Below are 16,456 nucleotides of genomic sequence, written 5' to 3' on the forward strand. Positions count from 1 at the left end.
GCAGTAAACGTAATCTTGTATAAGATAGACTATAACTTTCTGGTGCTGTGTGATGTGGATAGTAATGACTAGAGGTGACCAGTGGGTGGCAGTATGTTACACTTGCTATGGATTTGTACCTAATCCAATTTTTCCCAGTTGAAGGCAGACCCTACTAGAAGCTGACTGTTATGTAACTGAGAAAGGTGGAGAACTGTTGCAATATCTGAAAGTTGATAGGCCTGTTTTCTGAGGCAAAGATCCAGGTTCCCCTCAGCTTAAATAGTTTGACTAAGATGGTGAGTCAGTTCAAAATGTAAAATCCTTAATTATCTTGGTAATGAAAAACTTCATACACGAATATAAAGATTCTAAATCACCCTCTTTCTGGACATGTCAAATACTTATCATAGACTAAAGCCTTGGAAAAGATGAATAAAATCCATGCTCTAAATCTTAATTAATTATTAATCAAATTCAGTCTAAGTTAAAATAACCCCTTGTCATGCCCCTTTTGCTGCCCCCCCCTTTTCTGTATTCTGTTCTTTCATAAATTATTCTAGACAAACATCACCTGTTCAGATAGTTCTTTATCTGTATTCTGCTCAGAATTGTCTCATCATTAAATGGATATTTCCTGTAAGCCACTTTTTAATATTCGGTTGTATAACATGTCAGTATTTTCAATTTTAAAAGTTTATGTTTATCTCACATGACTTTATATTTCTTTCTGCGCATGGTTGCTGGACTTGAACAGCCCAACGCATGCGATGTCGGTAACATCCGGGGTTCGGACAAGGATGAACGCCAATTTCCAAGATGGCGGCGGAGGGAGGAGGGAAGGAGATAAACGAAATTAAAACTCAGTTCACTACACGGGAAGGCGTCTACAAACTCCTCACTCAATCTGAATACAGCCGCCCGAATAGGGTGCCTTTCAACTCCCAGGGCTTCAATCCTGTCAAGGTCTCCTTCGTCAATGTAAACGATCAATCCGGCAACGGCGAAAGGATTTGTTTCAATGTGGGCCGGGAACTGTACTTTTATATATACAAAGGCGTGAGAAAGGTAAACATCATTGTAGTAGCGACGTAGCCAACTCTGTCCAGGGGCAGCTCATTGATTTAGCATCTTGAAACGTGATGTAACCTGGTTGTCAACTATCTGGGCTTTTTGGCACTGAAGTGCGCAGATTGTTAGGACAAGGCCATGTAGCAGACCTAGCTAAGTTAGAAGCTAATTAGCATTTTTAGCTAACGTCGCCACAGTTTTCGGTTTTGCCTCGATGAAACTTGTGTGCACGTTAGAGTCTGCCAGTTATTTTGAATTGTCAGTCTGACAAGCTGAGACATTCGGTTTTCCAGTGAACAGGATAACGTGTTGTGTCATGTCTCGTGTTTGTTTATCCTCGTTTTGCCAACAGCTCAACAGCGATGTCAAGTTTGTTGTTGCAATTACAGAACAAAGTTTTCAAATTACAAGCTAAGTTACTGGACCGGACGTGAGGAGTGTTTGTTATTCGTGAGTTAATGATGGGTGCACTCACTCTTTTGGATGTGATGCACTGTGTATCACTGTTGGGTTGTACTGTACTGTGATGATGTCACTGCAGCAAGTCACATTTGGTCTTGTGTAGCAAGGAAACTCTGGCACTGCTGGTCATGTTGATTATGTGATTGTTCCCGAGGCAGCTAGAGAATATGCAGTTTTACAATAGCAGCCTGGGCCCCAAAATGAGAATGCGATCATTAGTTTCCCCATTGTGGATATACCTGGTTGAAAGTACAATTCTGTGAGTCGCAGGTTTACATAATAGCAAAAACAACGAGAGTAAGAAATAGCTTTACTGCAGTGGTTGTGTAATTTTCCTCTAGTATCTAGTTCTTTGTGACTTTCTCTAGACTTACAATCAACCCAGTCAAATGTGGTGTTATAAGAATGTTTGATTTTGGAGTGTTCCAAGTAAATATGCTCTAGTATACCTGGCTAGATTGTGACCTTACTATTATTGTGTATTTTATGCAGGTCTATATTATCCTATGGTGCGATATAATGTAATACAATAGTAAATTCGGCAACAGAATTTTAAACATTGTGTGTATGTTATATAGTTTTAATTGCCTTAAGAATGACACATTGCTAGTTTTGGAAGCAGACAGTATGGATTAAATGCTTTACATTAGCCTCTTATTCATCCTTACACACACAAGGTGCTATAGCCTGGCCAACAGGATTAATATAGGGTTCAGCTGAATTTTTTTTTTTCCAGTGACACTTCAGAGTGATTGAGCCACCAACTCTGTAATTAAGAAAACCTGCTTTACCCCTTGAAGCACCATGTAGAGAAATATGGGATACTGGTTAAAATGAAATTGTTGCCTGTTCCCTACAGCTCATATTATAAAAAAAGTCATGGCAACTGTGTCATCTTTGACCATTTTTGTCTTGCAGTATTTTAAATTGGCCCATTAACAAAAAAGTGAGTAAAATGTCCACATGTTGAAGTAGACTTTGAGTTCAATAATGAGTTAGCATGGCCTCTAGCTGCAGTAGTACAACAAATGAGTGTGGCAGAAAATGGGGAGCCTTGCTGTATATGCCAGATCAGAGTCAGAGTAGCACAAAAAAAAAAAAAAAAAAAAGATTTCAAGCCTCACTGTTGATGCAGGTAGTTGGACAAGTTTTTATTTTGTGTGAAGCCCACTGACTTGTATTTAAATTATTACTGTTGTGTGGCTTTTCATAGAGTAGCTGATTTTCCCAAATCTATGCCTACTATTTTCAACTGAAGTGGACAGAGAAAAAAACAAAATCTAGATCCGAGCAAGTCTTGGGTCCGTTATACCAGTACTATTTAGACTGGTCTTTGAGCTGTCTCACTTGCGATGCTATGATAGAATGATTTTAATGAAGTCTCAAGAATGCATATAATATTTGCTGGCATACAGGGCAAGCTGATCATCATTGTAGCACTTGAAATGTCAAAGTCTGCCAAAGGGCCTTATTTTTTCTAGAGCTCCCTTGCTCTGACAATACTGACAGTTATATAGCTACATCCCAACAGCTTTCTCTCTGCCTCCTTTACTGAACCAGAATAAACCACAAGAGGGTTGCAGCAATAAAGCAAAGCTGCAAAAATCTAATATTCATTGGTCCAATGCCAGATTTATTCCTGCCAGGTTAACAGGTTTGTTCTGACTTTCTCAGGGAGGATACACATTTACAAGGTTAAAGTTTTGTCAGATTGTCTGGGAAAATAGATGGCATCCTCTTGAGTAACTTTGACTCAGGCACATTTTAATAATTTAAAGCTTGACAGTGTCATGTTTAAATGATGTGCTATCTTTTGTTGAAGACAGCCACATTGTCTGGTTAAAGCGGGTTTCCTCTTTGCTTAAACAGCGATTTCCCATATTTCACAATGCACCAGGATCACAGGGCTGGCACTTTGTAGACACCGACAAAGATTAGGTGACAGCCAACAAAGCTCCTGAGGTATTTGTCCCCAGCAAGTACTGAGCAATTTCAGTTCAAGGAAGTGGTTATGTTCTCTGTAAACTAAAAGTTGAACCTATTACTATAGTACTGACCTGGGATTTATTAGCTTGATTTTCGTTACTGTGGGTGAACAAATTTTCTCTAAAGAAATCTTTAGAGAAAGAGAGAAAAGCAGATAAATGGAAGTGCTCAGTTGTGGAGTAAAGTATTAAAGGTCACCTTCAAGTCAAGGTACTGTCTTAAGGTAGCTGTTACAGTAGACTTTTGAACAAAGTAAACAGAAGCCAAATCAAGTCAATTACAGGATTTTTTTTGCTTTGTTCCTACAAATCAAAGATGGGCTTATTTGTGTATATTTGTTGTCACTCTAGGCTGCTGATCTTAGTAAGCCCGTAGACAAAAGGATATACAAAGGAACGCAGCCCACATGTCATGACTTCAACCCATTCACAGCTACAGCGGAGAGCGTCTCCTTGCTGGTGGGTTTCTCAGCCGGCCAAGTGCAGCTCATAGACCCAATAAAGAAGGAAACCAGTAAACTTTTCAATGAAGAGGTGGGTTCTGGTCAAGATTGTTTTGAAGACTACTGCTTGCTTTTGCTGTTTAGTATTTAATCACCCATTATATTGTAGTTAATCCACTGAATTTACTATTGAAGCAGTAATCGAATAACTAATTTCTCTTTGTTTCTCCCTGTCCCCCAGAGACTTATAGACAAGTCAAGAGTAACATGTGTACGATGGGTTCCTGGTTCAGAAAGTCTGTTTCTGGTGGCTCACTCCAGTGGCAACATGTACTTGTACAACACAGAAAACACCTGTGGCACCACTGCACCTCACTACCAACTCCTTAAGCAGGGTGAAAACTATGCTGTGCACACCTGCAAGAGCAAGTCAGCCCGTAACCCGTTGTTACGCTGGACAGTGGGTGAAGGTGCCCTCAATGAGTTTGCTTTCTCTCCAGATGGCAAGTTTCTGGCTTGTGCGAGCCAGGATGGTTTCCTGCGGGTATTTGGTTTTGATGCTGCAGAGCTCCACGGAACAATGAAGAGCTACTTCGGTGGCTTACTGTGTGTGTGCTGGAGCCCAGACGGACGATATATTGTGGCAGGAGGGGAGGATGACCTGGTGACGGTGTGGTCATTTTCAGACTGCAGAGTGATTGCGCGGGGACATGGACACAAGTCGTGGGTGAGTGTGGTTGCATTTGACCACTGTACCACCAGTGTGGAGGACTGTGACCCCCCTGCTGAATTTAGCGGTAGTGACGAGGACTTCCATGAGCAGATTCCCTTTGGTGCAGGCAGAGACCGAGCTAACAGCGCTCATTCTCGGCTTTCTAAAAGAAACTCTACAGATAGTAGGCCTGTTAGTGTGACCTACAGATTTGGCTCAGTGGGTCAGGATACCCAGCTGTGTCTGTGGGACCTTACAGAGGACATTCTCTTCCCTCACCTCCCATTATCTCGCACTAGGACTCACACTAATGTTATGAGTGCCTCAAGCCCTTCAGCCACTGGACAAACTACCATTACTGAGTCCACCACCACCAATATTCCCAGTGGCACCAATGGTAAAGACAATGCTAGCAATAGTAGCTCCAGTAGTAACCCAGTTAACTCCCTCCCGAACACCCTGCCTCGGTCCAATAGCCTGCCATACTCGTCCAACCCAGCAGGTGGCAGCACCCCCAACAGCCACACAGGCAGCAATAGCAGCAGCACCACCAAGAGCAACAGTATCATTGACAGTGCTTTCATAGCTACTGGAGTCAGCAAGTTTGCAACACTGTCATTACACGAGTCACGCAAGGAGCGGCACGAGAAGGACCACAAACGAAACCACAGCATAGGTCACATCAGCAGCAAGAGCGGTGACAAAGTCAACCAGCTTAGCGCATCACGGACTGCAAAAGCTGACGCAGCTAAGACTCTAGGCACTAGGTTGTGCCCATGCATGGAGGAGGTGCCGCTACTCGAGCCACTGGTGTGTAAGAAGATTGCTCACGAGAGACTCACTGTGTTAATCTTCCTGGAGGACTGTCTGGTAACAGCCTGTCAGGAGGGTTTCATTTGCACATGGGCTAGGCCTGGGAAAGTGGTGAGTGACAGGCCTCTCGAGGATACTGTCATGTGACACCTCTTAACTAACATTGTTTTCTAGTACAGACATTGTCTTGCTGCATTCAGAAGCTAATAACGCCTTTGTATGCAGCCACGGGTTTTTATTATTTCATGCTAGAGTTATGGTAAACCTTTAGCATTTGTATGGTTACAGTCATAGCACATCTCCTACAGTAAACCTCATGGCCTAACTCCTCTTCCCTTTTAATTACATTGAGACAACACTGCTGTTTGCTTTCAATGTGTGTTATCTGTCTCTTCCACAGGGATTGCTATCATCTCAAAACAACCCAGCCAACTCCCCCAGTGGAACAGTAGTATAGCCCCAGTGCTGGTGCTGCTAATGACAGCTCCATGTAACAGAGACTGGAATGACCAAGGCCTAGGCCCTGCAGCGCTTCTTCACACACTGTCACACACCACATGACCTCCAGTGTCACCTTCATTCTCATCACTACAGCTACCCAGATGTGCTCTTTCTGTTACTGTTAACATTTAGAGAACCAACGTTGGCCAAACTAGGGTGAGAAACCTGACCCCGTTTGTCTGGGGATGAAATGGGTGCTAGGGTGGAAGTAGGAGGGCAAGCTTTAAATCATCCAGGAGGTTTATGGGAGGGGTTAAGTTTCTCAGTGTTTCACCTATGGTTGAATCAAGTCATGTCTAGCCTGCAGTTAAACTAGTACCCAATGCTTTGTGCCTGTAGATGTTTAAAGACTAGACAAGATGCCTCAAACTGGTTTTGTTTTTATTGTGTGGACCGGGGGGGATTTGGACAATATTTAGTTGCTTGAGGGATTGTTTTAGAGCTGTGAAATATCCCCATTTCCAAACCCCCCCCCCACCCCTTTTTTTTTTTTAACCTGGGCGATACCTTGCGCAGCCAATGTTATCAAAAATCTGCTGAAGAGAGACTGGAGTCTTTTACTTCCTTAACAGATATTTTAACCAGAGGTATCACACTTAAGTGTGTTTTGCACAGATTGTCTAACATTATTGGGGTTTTTTTTCTTCTTTTTTTTTCTCATTTTGAATTCATGATAGCGGAACACTAGCAAAACATTTTGACGACAGTTTTGGAAGCACTGGGGGAAGCGGCGTGTTATTGCCCTCTCTCAAAGCTGGATGCTGCAATCATAGTTTTTATATGGAAAAAAAATTGTTTGCACTTAATAGTTTGTTAGATGAGAATGGCTTTACATTTTTGGAGTGTCTAAGGACTCCTTGACAAGGTTGAAATATAAATAGAATTAAAGGCCTTTGTATCTATTGAGCATTTATTTTAATATTGTTTCAAATTAAATGGGATGTATTATATGTAAATATTGTATTTCAGTGATTTATGGGTGAAATGATTATAGTTGAAAGATTCAGATTTCAGAAAATAGTGATATTTCTAATATAGAAGATCTAATATTAAAATGAATTTTGAATATGCAGGTGAAAACATTTCTTTTCTGTTGTACATAAAGAAAATTCAGGTGTATTTTTATTATTGAGAAGTTTGGTATAGGAGATGTCTATGAAATCCTCTTATCTAACAGGTAGTGCTGAATGCTAGTTAGCCTGTCAGTGCAGGTTCCTTTTACAACATAGGCAGGTAGGTGCAGATGCAACAGAGTAATTCAGCCATCACTTTGAGCTCAGGTAAACCACAGGAAGACTAACGGCAGAGTTCCCCTCACCCATTAGCACAAGTTCCACCCATCAACATGCGTGTGAATTTACTTCAACTAATAAATAAAGACTGACAACCATGTTCTGCAGACAGGGCTGAAGTCTGTGACTATTGTGAGTATTAATTACGGAACTGATGCTGAACTTGTGAACAAACATTTGACACTGTGTTGAATACCAGCTGGCAAAACTGTCAGCGCTTGGTGTAAATGGATGAAGTAATGGTGTTTAATCAAGCACCCACATAGGAAGAGTGAACCCTTTTCCTCCATGTGATGCCTATTAAAAACAGCTTTGACAGACTACGTGTTCCATTTGTTACTCTTTTATAAAGCGTCCATACAGTACTCCGCACATGACTCCATTTTTGTAACATTAAGTTATAAAATAAATGTAGTGGATTAAAAAGTACAATATTTGCCTCTAAAATAGTGAAGTTGAAGTATTAAAGTAGCACAAAGTGAAAAAACGCAAGTACAGTACCTGAGTAAATGTACTTAGTTCCTTTCCATCAGTGCTAGTTATGGGTAATGAAAAGTCTACCCACCTAACTGAACAAGACCTAACACCAGGTCTGTATGATATTGTATGCATGGATAGATTATTTTGTCTTTCTGTGATCATTTTACATATTTTTGTAGTTGTTTGTGAGTCTTTGTGGTCATTTTGTACCTGTGTTTCACATCTTTTTGTAGTTTTGTATCACTTGGCACTTCCTTGTGGTCTCTTTGAATCTTTATCAATGGCATTCTGCAATTGAAGAATTCTCAGGTGCTGTTGCTCGCTGGAAAGCCGCAGCTAAACTTGCATCATTAGTTCACCCTGGAGATGAGATGCTGGCTGCCTATCCTCTCTTGGGCCCCAGGGCCAGCGTCCAGTAGGCCTGTTCAGTAATCCAAAAGCTCCCAGTAATTTAGTTCGGTAGCATTACACTGAAATGTACATTTTTATGTGCACCTGCTAAGACACCACTCAAGTGTTTTCAGTCTGACTAATTCGAAGGCAATCTGCTTCTAAAAGGAATCAGGACAGAACTAAGATAGGCAGTCTGAAAACTCCCCACCAAAACAGCAATATGTACCTTGTGTGTAAGGCCTTTAATAAGAATAGTACGAGCATAAAATGATGAAGACACACATGGATCTTTTTCCCAGCATACATTTTGATATGTCACACTAAGAAAAGCATAGTAAATTATAAAATTAATGATGGCTGAATTTCATCGGGCTGCTTCTACGGCAGGCTCCTGATATTCTTCATGCTGGCTCATTATCACACTGTCATGACCTACTGGGACACTTGAACAGAGCAGAGCCATCATTAATGTTATTAGTAACACCTGTGCTTGAGCAAGAGGAGTCAGAAGACTGTTTGCTGTGAGACCAGACAATCTGCATACCCCCAGTATCTGAGGAGATCTAATTAGGCAAAGTAGAAACACCTGTAGGCCAGTGCCATGGGTATGAGATAATTAAGGAGACTATATTCTATCACAGTTTGTTTTGTATTATTGTGTTAATGGAAAACTGTATGTTTATGGTAAATGGACTGTATTTTATTAGCACTTTCTCACAGTGTGTTGCACTGGCCAAAGCGCTTTACAGAAGATCATACACCATTCACCCATTCACACACCGATGATCAACAGTGCTAGTCAAGCCACCAGAAGCAATTTTGGGGTTCAGTGTCTTGCTCCGGGACACTTAGGCATGCACAGAGACCGGGAGTCGAACCCCCAACTTGCTGGTTAGGAGACGACTGCCCTACCTCATGAGCCACAGCCACCCCTATAAGCCACAGCCACCCCTTTATCTACAACTGTATGCAACATCTGCTCGTAGGTGCTGACTTCAGACAGTGTATGAGTTTGGATGGTCTGTGAATTTGGCCAATAACCAGTGGAACCTTTTTCATTATCAAAGCAATTATATATTACTGACATGTTATTAAACCAACCAGGGACAGTCAGTTATTCTGAAATTTTAACATTGTTTTTAGATACTCTTTCACATAAACCTCTCTCTTACTACATGCCTTTTACCCTGATATTGCATGTCTGGGTTACAGATAACCAATAGGGGCCAGTATTGCTCAGACAAAAGACTGGAAATTCTTCATAAATTCAGTGACCTTTCATTTGATAACACTGTCTATATACAGTATGTATCCTTATCTCTCACTCTATCACTCTCTCTCTCTCCCCAATAAATATATTTCTACTACTTAATCATACTACTTCATATATATTTCATACTCCAAGTGGGGAATAAAACCGCTTCTCTAAAATTTATGAGTCGTTTTTAGACGAAACATGAGCACTCACAGCCATTAAATCAGCAGCCTGTGGCATCAGTGTGAAGGGCAGGGGGCTGGCGAGTGTGATCAGCAGGCTGGGGAGGACCGCTCAATGTGTCAGGGTGTCACTGACCGCATGACGAACTCTGCCTGACTGGGATGCACATATCAATGCTAAGTAGATATCCCACAGGAATAGTACTTAGAGAAACATCTTACATAAAAATACTAATATATTCTCTTATGTTTATTTCTGTCTCTAAACTGTAATGCTGTCTACTACATGTATTCATTACACAAACATAAAACTACTTTGTTTTAGTGGCCATTTCAATAGCAACCAAACCACTGTGGAATACAGTAAGGAGTTTGTAAAACAGCTACATTCATCTTACAACCTTGGGGAAATAGGTCCTACTTGATAGGATTTCAATAATATATTGAGAGAGAGAGACTCCCATTGCTCATGTAAGGTCCTGCTTTAATCATATTCTAAGAGTGATGCAATTCCCTTGCCTGTGTGCCTCCATATATTGACCCAGAGTTTTGTTTACCTAGCAATGTGTGCAGTGGCTATAAATGATTAATAGTCTCCAGAGCTGTAAGCATAAATAATGAGCAGTATTTGATGTGTGGCAAAAATCAAATAGTCTGAGGTACTGGACAGAGAAAATGATTACAAAAAATTCATTCTGCAACATGACCTGCACTTGTTAGATAGCCAATGTCAGTGATGGATTTCCTTAACAAACAGCACTAGTCAGATGATTTCTTTTTCAGTGGATTATGGAAATGATCAAATTAACTTAGTTTTCAGTTCCATGGGCATATTTTGCCATTGTTGAGACCAGTAATGAGATCAGAAATGAAGCAATGACTTTATTTAGGAAGCAGGGATAATGATGAATGTGATAATCAGCACTTACTAATATTACAAAGCAGCATTAACATTTGTTAGTAATCATGTTTTTGGTCACCAAGTTCATTAATATCCAATATTCCATCTCCTTTTTAGCTGTTTAACAAAATATCATCTTCTTTAACTGCTACTGTAAATACTCTATTGTTTGAACTATCTGCTGTTTTGATGAGCAAGTAGAGACATTTTTCAAAATATTTTTGCTAACAGGAGGCTAGCATGTTGCTAGCAGCAGTCAGTTAGTCGCTAAACTGTTGACAGTAGATATTATTTATGTAGTTGCAACCGTGGTGGAAAGTAACTCGGTACATTTTGCGCTTCTTCATACTTCAACTTCACTATATTTTAGAGGCAAATAGTGGACTTTTAACTCCGCTACATTTATTTTATAATTTCAGAACCAAATTAATACAAAAATTACAATATAATCATAGGAGTTTATTGATCTCCGGTGGAAAATTCACAAGCTACCCAGCAGTAATTCAGGCATATATACAGCACTTGACCAGCTCCCCTTTTAGGCTACTTTTACTTTTGTGCATTTTTACACTATTGTATCGTTACTTTTACTTAAGTAAGGGATCTGAGTACTTCTTCCACCACTGATTTGTAACTATGGTTTGAAAATTATGAATTGACTTTTTTTAAAGGATTTATTTTGCTTGCAGTAGGTTATTTGACTGCTGGTAAAAAGGAAGGAAAGTCATCACTTTCTACTGTTAAAACAAAATAATTCAGAGAACCAGTTAAGCCTGCGGCTATCTCAGTCATTCATTACACTTTAAGGCTGTGGCGTACTTTTAATTTAATTCTGCCTGTTGGATAAAAGTAATTCCTGTTTCTTTGTCTTAAACAGAATTTATGACTGCTGTTGTGACTTCCATTTGTTTCTCTATTTCATAATCTAATCTGTTTTAGTCTGTAGTCTGATGCTCTTGTTTCAGTGTAAAAATGTGCTAAATTCCTAAAGTTCTGATTAATGGACAGTGCATATAACTGGCCAATAAAAGATTTCATTTACAACATAAAAAGTGTTTTTCCTATTGATTCATGCCCTCAAATATACAGTACTAAGCACAGAGCTTTCAAAGACTCCCGACATCAGTTAACCATTAGTCACCAAGAGTCAAGAGCTCAGTGCCACTTCCTCCTATTCTGCAATTCTATTCTAAGCCATGTTTCCCTTGAGGTGCAGGCCCAATTACTACACTGTTGGAGCAGCTGCACGACTTGCATGACACATGACTTCAGCACAGCAGTTCAAGCGTCACATCTTCACGCTGTATTAGGAATTAAAGTTCACAGAGGGGAAATGAAGTGGACTTCTCTAGCCTGCAGTGATTGTGTGGCCTGTTTGTCACAGAGGAAGTATTGTTAGATTTCATCAGTGTTACTCGGTCCTGAACACGTTTTAGTGAACAAGTGTGCAGAGTAATATGCTTTACATTAAGCATTTCATATTTAATTCATGCAGTGTTCTGGAGTTTTGAGAGCAGCATCTCTGAAAGGCCTGCAAGAGGACACTAAGTGTCCAGTTGGCGAGAACCTTGCAGTTACTCCAGTTTTTGAACAGTGCCGTGTGCAGGACTGACTGTTAAACATTGCTGATGGGGTGGGGATGGAAATCAATGCAGCCTCAGTGGAAACCATCAATACCAAGCTGTGGTCTAAGCACTTAAAATGTAAATGCATCTTCAATAGCAACAATATGAAAAACAAAATTATACCAGCGCCCTGGGACCTCGCAAGGTGCACTGCATGCATTTATATGTGAAATCAAAATTACAGCACAAAGAGACAGTTGTGTGAATCGGTGTATTGTACCTCTTGTTCAGCTGGAGATTGATGCATTACAACAAAACAAAACTGGCCACACATTCCCTCTGTGAACATGACATAACGGAAGAACACTGCAATTTCATTTGTGCTTTCTGTGTCCTATCATATAAGTATCACTGTTAATGTTCATTAATGCCGAGTACCTTACTGTTTTGCTGTCACAGGAGTAATGAGACTCTTGGTTTGCTCTAGAAACCTGTTGAGGATAACCTAAGTGGGAAATTATTTAAATGGAACAAGGTATCTCAAAGGATCTCCTTTGATATCCGTACACTTACGATATAAATAACTTCAAATTAATTATGCATGCACAGTGGGTTTGCTAAGTCCACATATTCACCGAATTTATGACTGCCTGTCCTCCCCAATTTACCACTATTAAAGAGATATTCTATATTTTTGGTGATTTAAAGTAACCATATACATTTTAACCTGAAAGCCTTGGTAGAGAAAACAACAATATATTGTTTAGTATATTACTGTTAATTACTACTTACAAAATAAAGGTGACTTGCAAGGAATTGCTTATAACTGAGTGTAAAGACATATTTCTATTAAAGAAGCCAAAACTCCAACATTCGTCTTTATTTGGAACAGTCCAATAAAACAGGCAATATGAAGAGTAGTCCATAAAGATTTACTTTAAAAGGCTTTTTTTTTTTAGAGAGGATGCAAAAGAGACAATAATATATAAGAGTAGCAATTAAGGTCACTGTAATCGAATATAACTCTTGCAGAGTTCATGGTCCCTGATATCTCCCCAGCCTCCATTTTTCACATGGGGGGCCACCCCTCCGGCCCCATTGGCTGGCAGTCTCTTTGCTATCAGGAGGTTCTTTGAGAACAGCTGGTTCCCACTGCTCTGTAGGATGTTTTCTATCTTGGTTTTCTGGCTCATGGGCATGCAAGAGGTTTTCTTGTGGTGCATGCCACAGTCTCCGGCATGGAAAATCCGGGGTGCCTCACACACCATGACCTTCCAATAGGTGGGCAGGCAGGACACAGTCAGGTGCTGTAAGGACCAGTCCCAGTTGTAGTCATCGTAAGTGCAGAACGTGTCGGTGCATTGAATAAGCTTCTGGTACGTCTCTCTACTCAGAGCCATCCCCATGTTGTGCTCAGTGGACTTCCACACTTTTACCTCCACCTTGTTTGCTTTGCTGGAGTAGCTGATGTGGCTGTAGCTCCCCAGCGAGAGGATGTCACAGTCTGTGCACTGCTCTCTTTTGAGAGCTGACATCAGCTTTAAGAGATGGATAAAGTCCGGAGACAAGTAATGGTCCTCCTCAATCAGAAGGAGCAGACCCTTATGGTCCTTCAGAACCCGGACTCTGTCCCATACAAAGTGCAGCTTCCACCACCAATGGTGCTTGGTCTGGGAGAACTTTGCCTCACGGTAGTGGCCAAATGAGTCAGGGTATTCTGCGTTGATGCATCCCAGCTTTAAGGCGTCTTTTTTGGCAATGTCTCTAGGGCAGTCCCTGGGGTCATTTCCAGGGAACTCCTGGGGGTACAGCTGGATGCTGAAGGGGAAGAAGATCTGTAGGACTTGACAGAAGTCAACAGAGGCCACCACTTTATTTATCTCAGGGGACCAGTGGTCATGGCTGAATATCAGCAGTATGCTCTCTATACCTCTGGCCTTCCGCAAACTGTCCACCAACAACTTGAGATAGTCTGGCCGGTTATGGACTTGAACCACTACAACCAGATCATCCTTCTGTCGCACTGTCTTAAACTTCTCCTCATTTCTTATTGCCTGGTCAAAGTTTAGCTGGAAGACGATACCACGGTAGACTAATGTGGTGTTATCAACATCTGGCTTGGGTACCTTCTCTTTATCCTTTGCCTTCCCTGGATGTGTATCATTTGCTTGTATAATAGGAGGTGGAAAAGGTGCCCGGCTAACTGCGGGTGTGGCTTGCACCTGTATAGCATTGTTGATGCTAATACTGCTGCTGCTAATACTGCTGCTTCTCCTCACCATCTCCATGTCCTTGGGAAATGATCCACTATCATTCTTTTTCTGCCTTCCAGTGCTCCAGAAACCTAGGCCACAAATGACAACCACCAGAGTCAGTATCACCACCTTCCTTTTGTAGATTCGGAATCTCATGATAAGGGGTCAGGCTTTTGCGAAGGAAGAGAACTTGATTGGCTGTTGTGGTTGTACGGTTTGTACAGGAATTAAGCCTGATTAAAAATAGGCTGTGAGGTTAGTTATTGGAAAAATAAACTGTTGTTGTAAACATGGATCCTGCTGGAATGTGATTGGTGGTGAATATTCCATAAGGCATGACAGGTGCTGGGAGGCCGCAGGGTAGAAGAGTGCATGAACCACCTGAATGAAAAATAACATCAGAACAAAGGGCATAAACCATTACCACAATGTCTGGAACATTTTCTAAATATACAAAATTTGACAGTGAGACAAAAATCAGACATGAATTAATAAAACTGATGTTCTAGGTACACTGTATTTCACTGCTGCACATTAAACAAGACCAAACTTTACATTTGCAAAAACTTGTGAAATATGGATATGTTATTTTACAGTACTTTTTTCCTACTATTTTTTTCAACAAGAGTTTTAAAAAATGATGGTCCACTTATTAGCTTTTTATTGAGTCCCACGCCCACACATAATGTAGGTCACAGGTTGTTTGACAACTGGAACAATTCCAGGACAAATGAACAATGGCAACAAACCAGTCTGGCTTTCACACTGAAATTTTATACCTTTTGAGTTCTGTCTCATTGCATCTCACTGAATTTTACATACAGTGTCAAGCCAGTGGTCTTATCACTAAAATCATTGACATGACTTAATTCATGCTTTAGCCTGGGCTGCAAAGTTGTCCCCCTCACAGTAGTCCTTTAGTTATTGATCCACCAATCCGTATTCTCCTGCATAAATCTCTGATCGTAACTACATTATTACTATTGATTTGCTGGCATCTGAACAATCCTCTATCTTTTATTTGTTATTAAATTACTGGTCTCTAAGGCTTCCGACCAGACCCATTCTCCTCTCCGCCTTGAGACTTCAACTGAATGGTTACAGTTGAGCACTATTATGCATTTGGTAGCCATTAGAGACTGTAACATCATTATACACTCCCGATAGCTTCTAAAAACATTAACATTTGATGTATACTTTTAAGGTAACACTTTTGGGCTAAATAAATGATACAGCCATCCAACCTATATATTTGATACGTTTGCAATAAGCACGATCCTGCTTTTCCATGTTGTTTCTTAACTAAAATGGTGCCAAATGAAGTGAAACATTTATCTGTCGTCTTAATCCACTTTATTTAGAATAAACCAAACCACTCTGTTCTGTGGCTGTCGTGTTTCCTTGCTCGGTTAAATATGCAATGCTTCACTTGAAGCCTACTACCGTTGGTTTCCTGTCAGGCACACCGAGCCAGCGACAGCTTGCATCGATTTCAACATGAGACGCCGTTACCGTTATTTCGCCAGCTGGTGTAAAATGCCTTCATAGCAAACGAAAATAACCGCTTATTTTTTCCGCTTCCTTCTTTTATGACAGCGAACATCCTAATAATGCTATCATTAACTTAGCTTCAGCTAGCAACTTACAAGCAGCCCGTCCGGATCAGATCTCGTCAACAACAGCGTCCATGGCGAACCACAACAACCATAATTAGGCTCCAGTAGTTACCTAAAGCCGGAGTAATCGTGCGGTTCTTTCAGCGACAAGTATCAACAGGGCTGTGTCCATTCCACCAGCAGGCTGCATGGAAACGCAACTATCAGCTAGCTCTAAAAAAAAAAAAAAAATCTCAAATAAGGAACCACTGCTGCTTGTCGCTGTCCCACAATGCACTGGTCCGCCTGGGGCACCCGAGACACCATAAACATCATGTAGTCCTGATGACTGATCACACTGTCAGCTCAGAGATAGGTTTATTTTACGTTGAAGTTCTTTGCAAGTTCACACCAAGGCTTCATATTTAAATACATATGTATTAACAGAGAAAATACACTTTAAAACAGAATTTAGGCTACAACAACTGTCCCCCTTAGCTGGAAACCACAATATCAGAACTTTATCCAACTGAAAATGTATCTAATGCTTTTTAATTTAAATATAGGACTTA

The 16,456-nt window shown here is 40.7% G+C and overlaps 2 protein-coding genes across 4 annotated transcripts; one reads left to right on the top strand and one right to left on the bottom strand.

Moving 5' to 3' along the window:
* Positions 1-723: 723 nt before the first annotated feature.
* Positions 724-7,469, top strand: wdr20b (WD repeat domain 20b). Of its 2 annotated transcripts, none has more exons than XM_020603775.1 (4): positions 724-1,047; positions 3,849-4,031; positions 4,182-5,576; positions 5,866-7,469. In XM_020603775.1, the coding sequence occupies exons 1-4, from the start codon at positions 799-801 to the stop codon at positions 5,920-5,922; spliced, it is 1,884 nt and encodes a 627-aa protein (XP_020459431.1). In that variant the 5' UTR covers positions 724-798; the 3' UTR covers positions 5,923-7,469. The 2 variants fall into 2 exon arrangements, with proteins under 2 accessions (XP_020459431.1, XP_020459432.1); XM_020603776.1 differs by having other exon boundaries at positions 4,182-5,462.
* A 5,429-nt stretch (positions 7,470-12,898) lies between these two features.
* mgat2 (alpha-1,6-mannosyl-glycoprotein 2-beta-N-acetylglucosaminyltransferase) lies at positions 12,899-16,257 on the bottom strand. Of its 2 annotated transcripts, none has more exons than XM_020603835.1 (2): positions 16,018-16,257; positions 12,899-14,670 (listed from the first exon to the last, which is right to left on the bottom strand). In XM_020603835.1, the coding sequence occupies exon 2, from the start codon at positions 14,443-14,445 to the stop codon at positions 13,039-13,041; it is 1,407 nt and encodes a 468-aa protein (XP_020459491.1). In that variant the 5' UTR covers positions 14,446-14,670; positions 16,018-16,257; the 3' UTR covers positions 12,899-13,038. The 2 variants fall into 2 exon arrangements, with proteins under 2 accessions (XP_020459491.1, XP_020459490.1); XM_020603834.1 differs by having other exon boundaries at positions 15,936-16,257.
* Between the last annotated feature and the right edge of the window lie 199 nt (positions 16,258-16,456).

Source organism: Monopterus albus, unplaced genomic scaffold (assembly GCF_001952655.1).
Source record: "Monopterus albus unplaced genomic scaffold, M_albus_1.0 scaffold62.1, whole genome shotgun sequence".
NCBI classification, from domain to species: domain Eukaryota; kingdom Metazoa; phylum Chordata; class Actinopteri; order Synbranchiformes; family Synbranchidae; genus Monopterus; species Monopterus albus.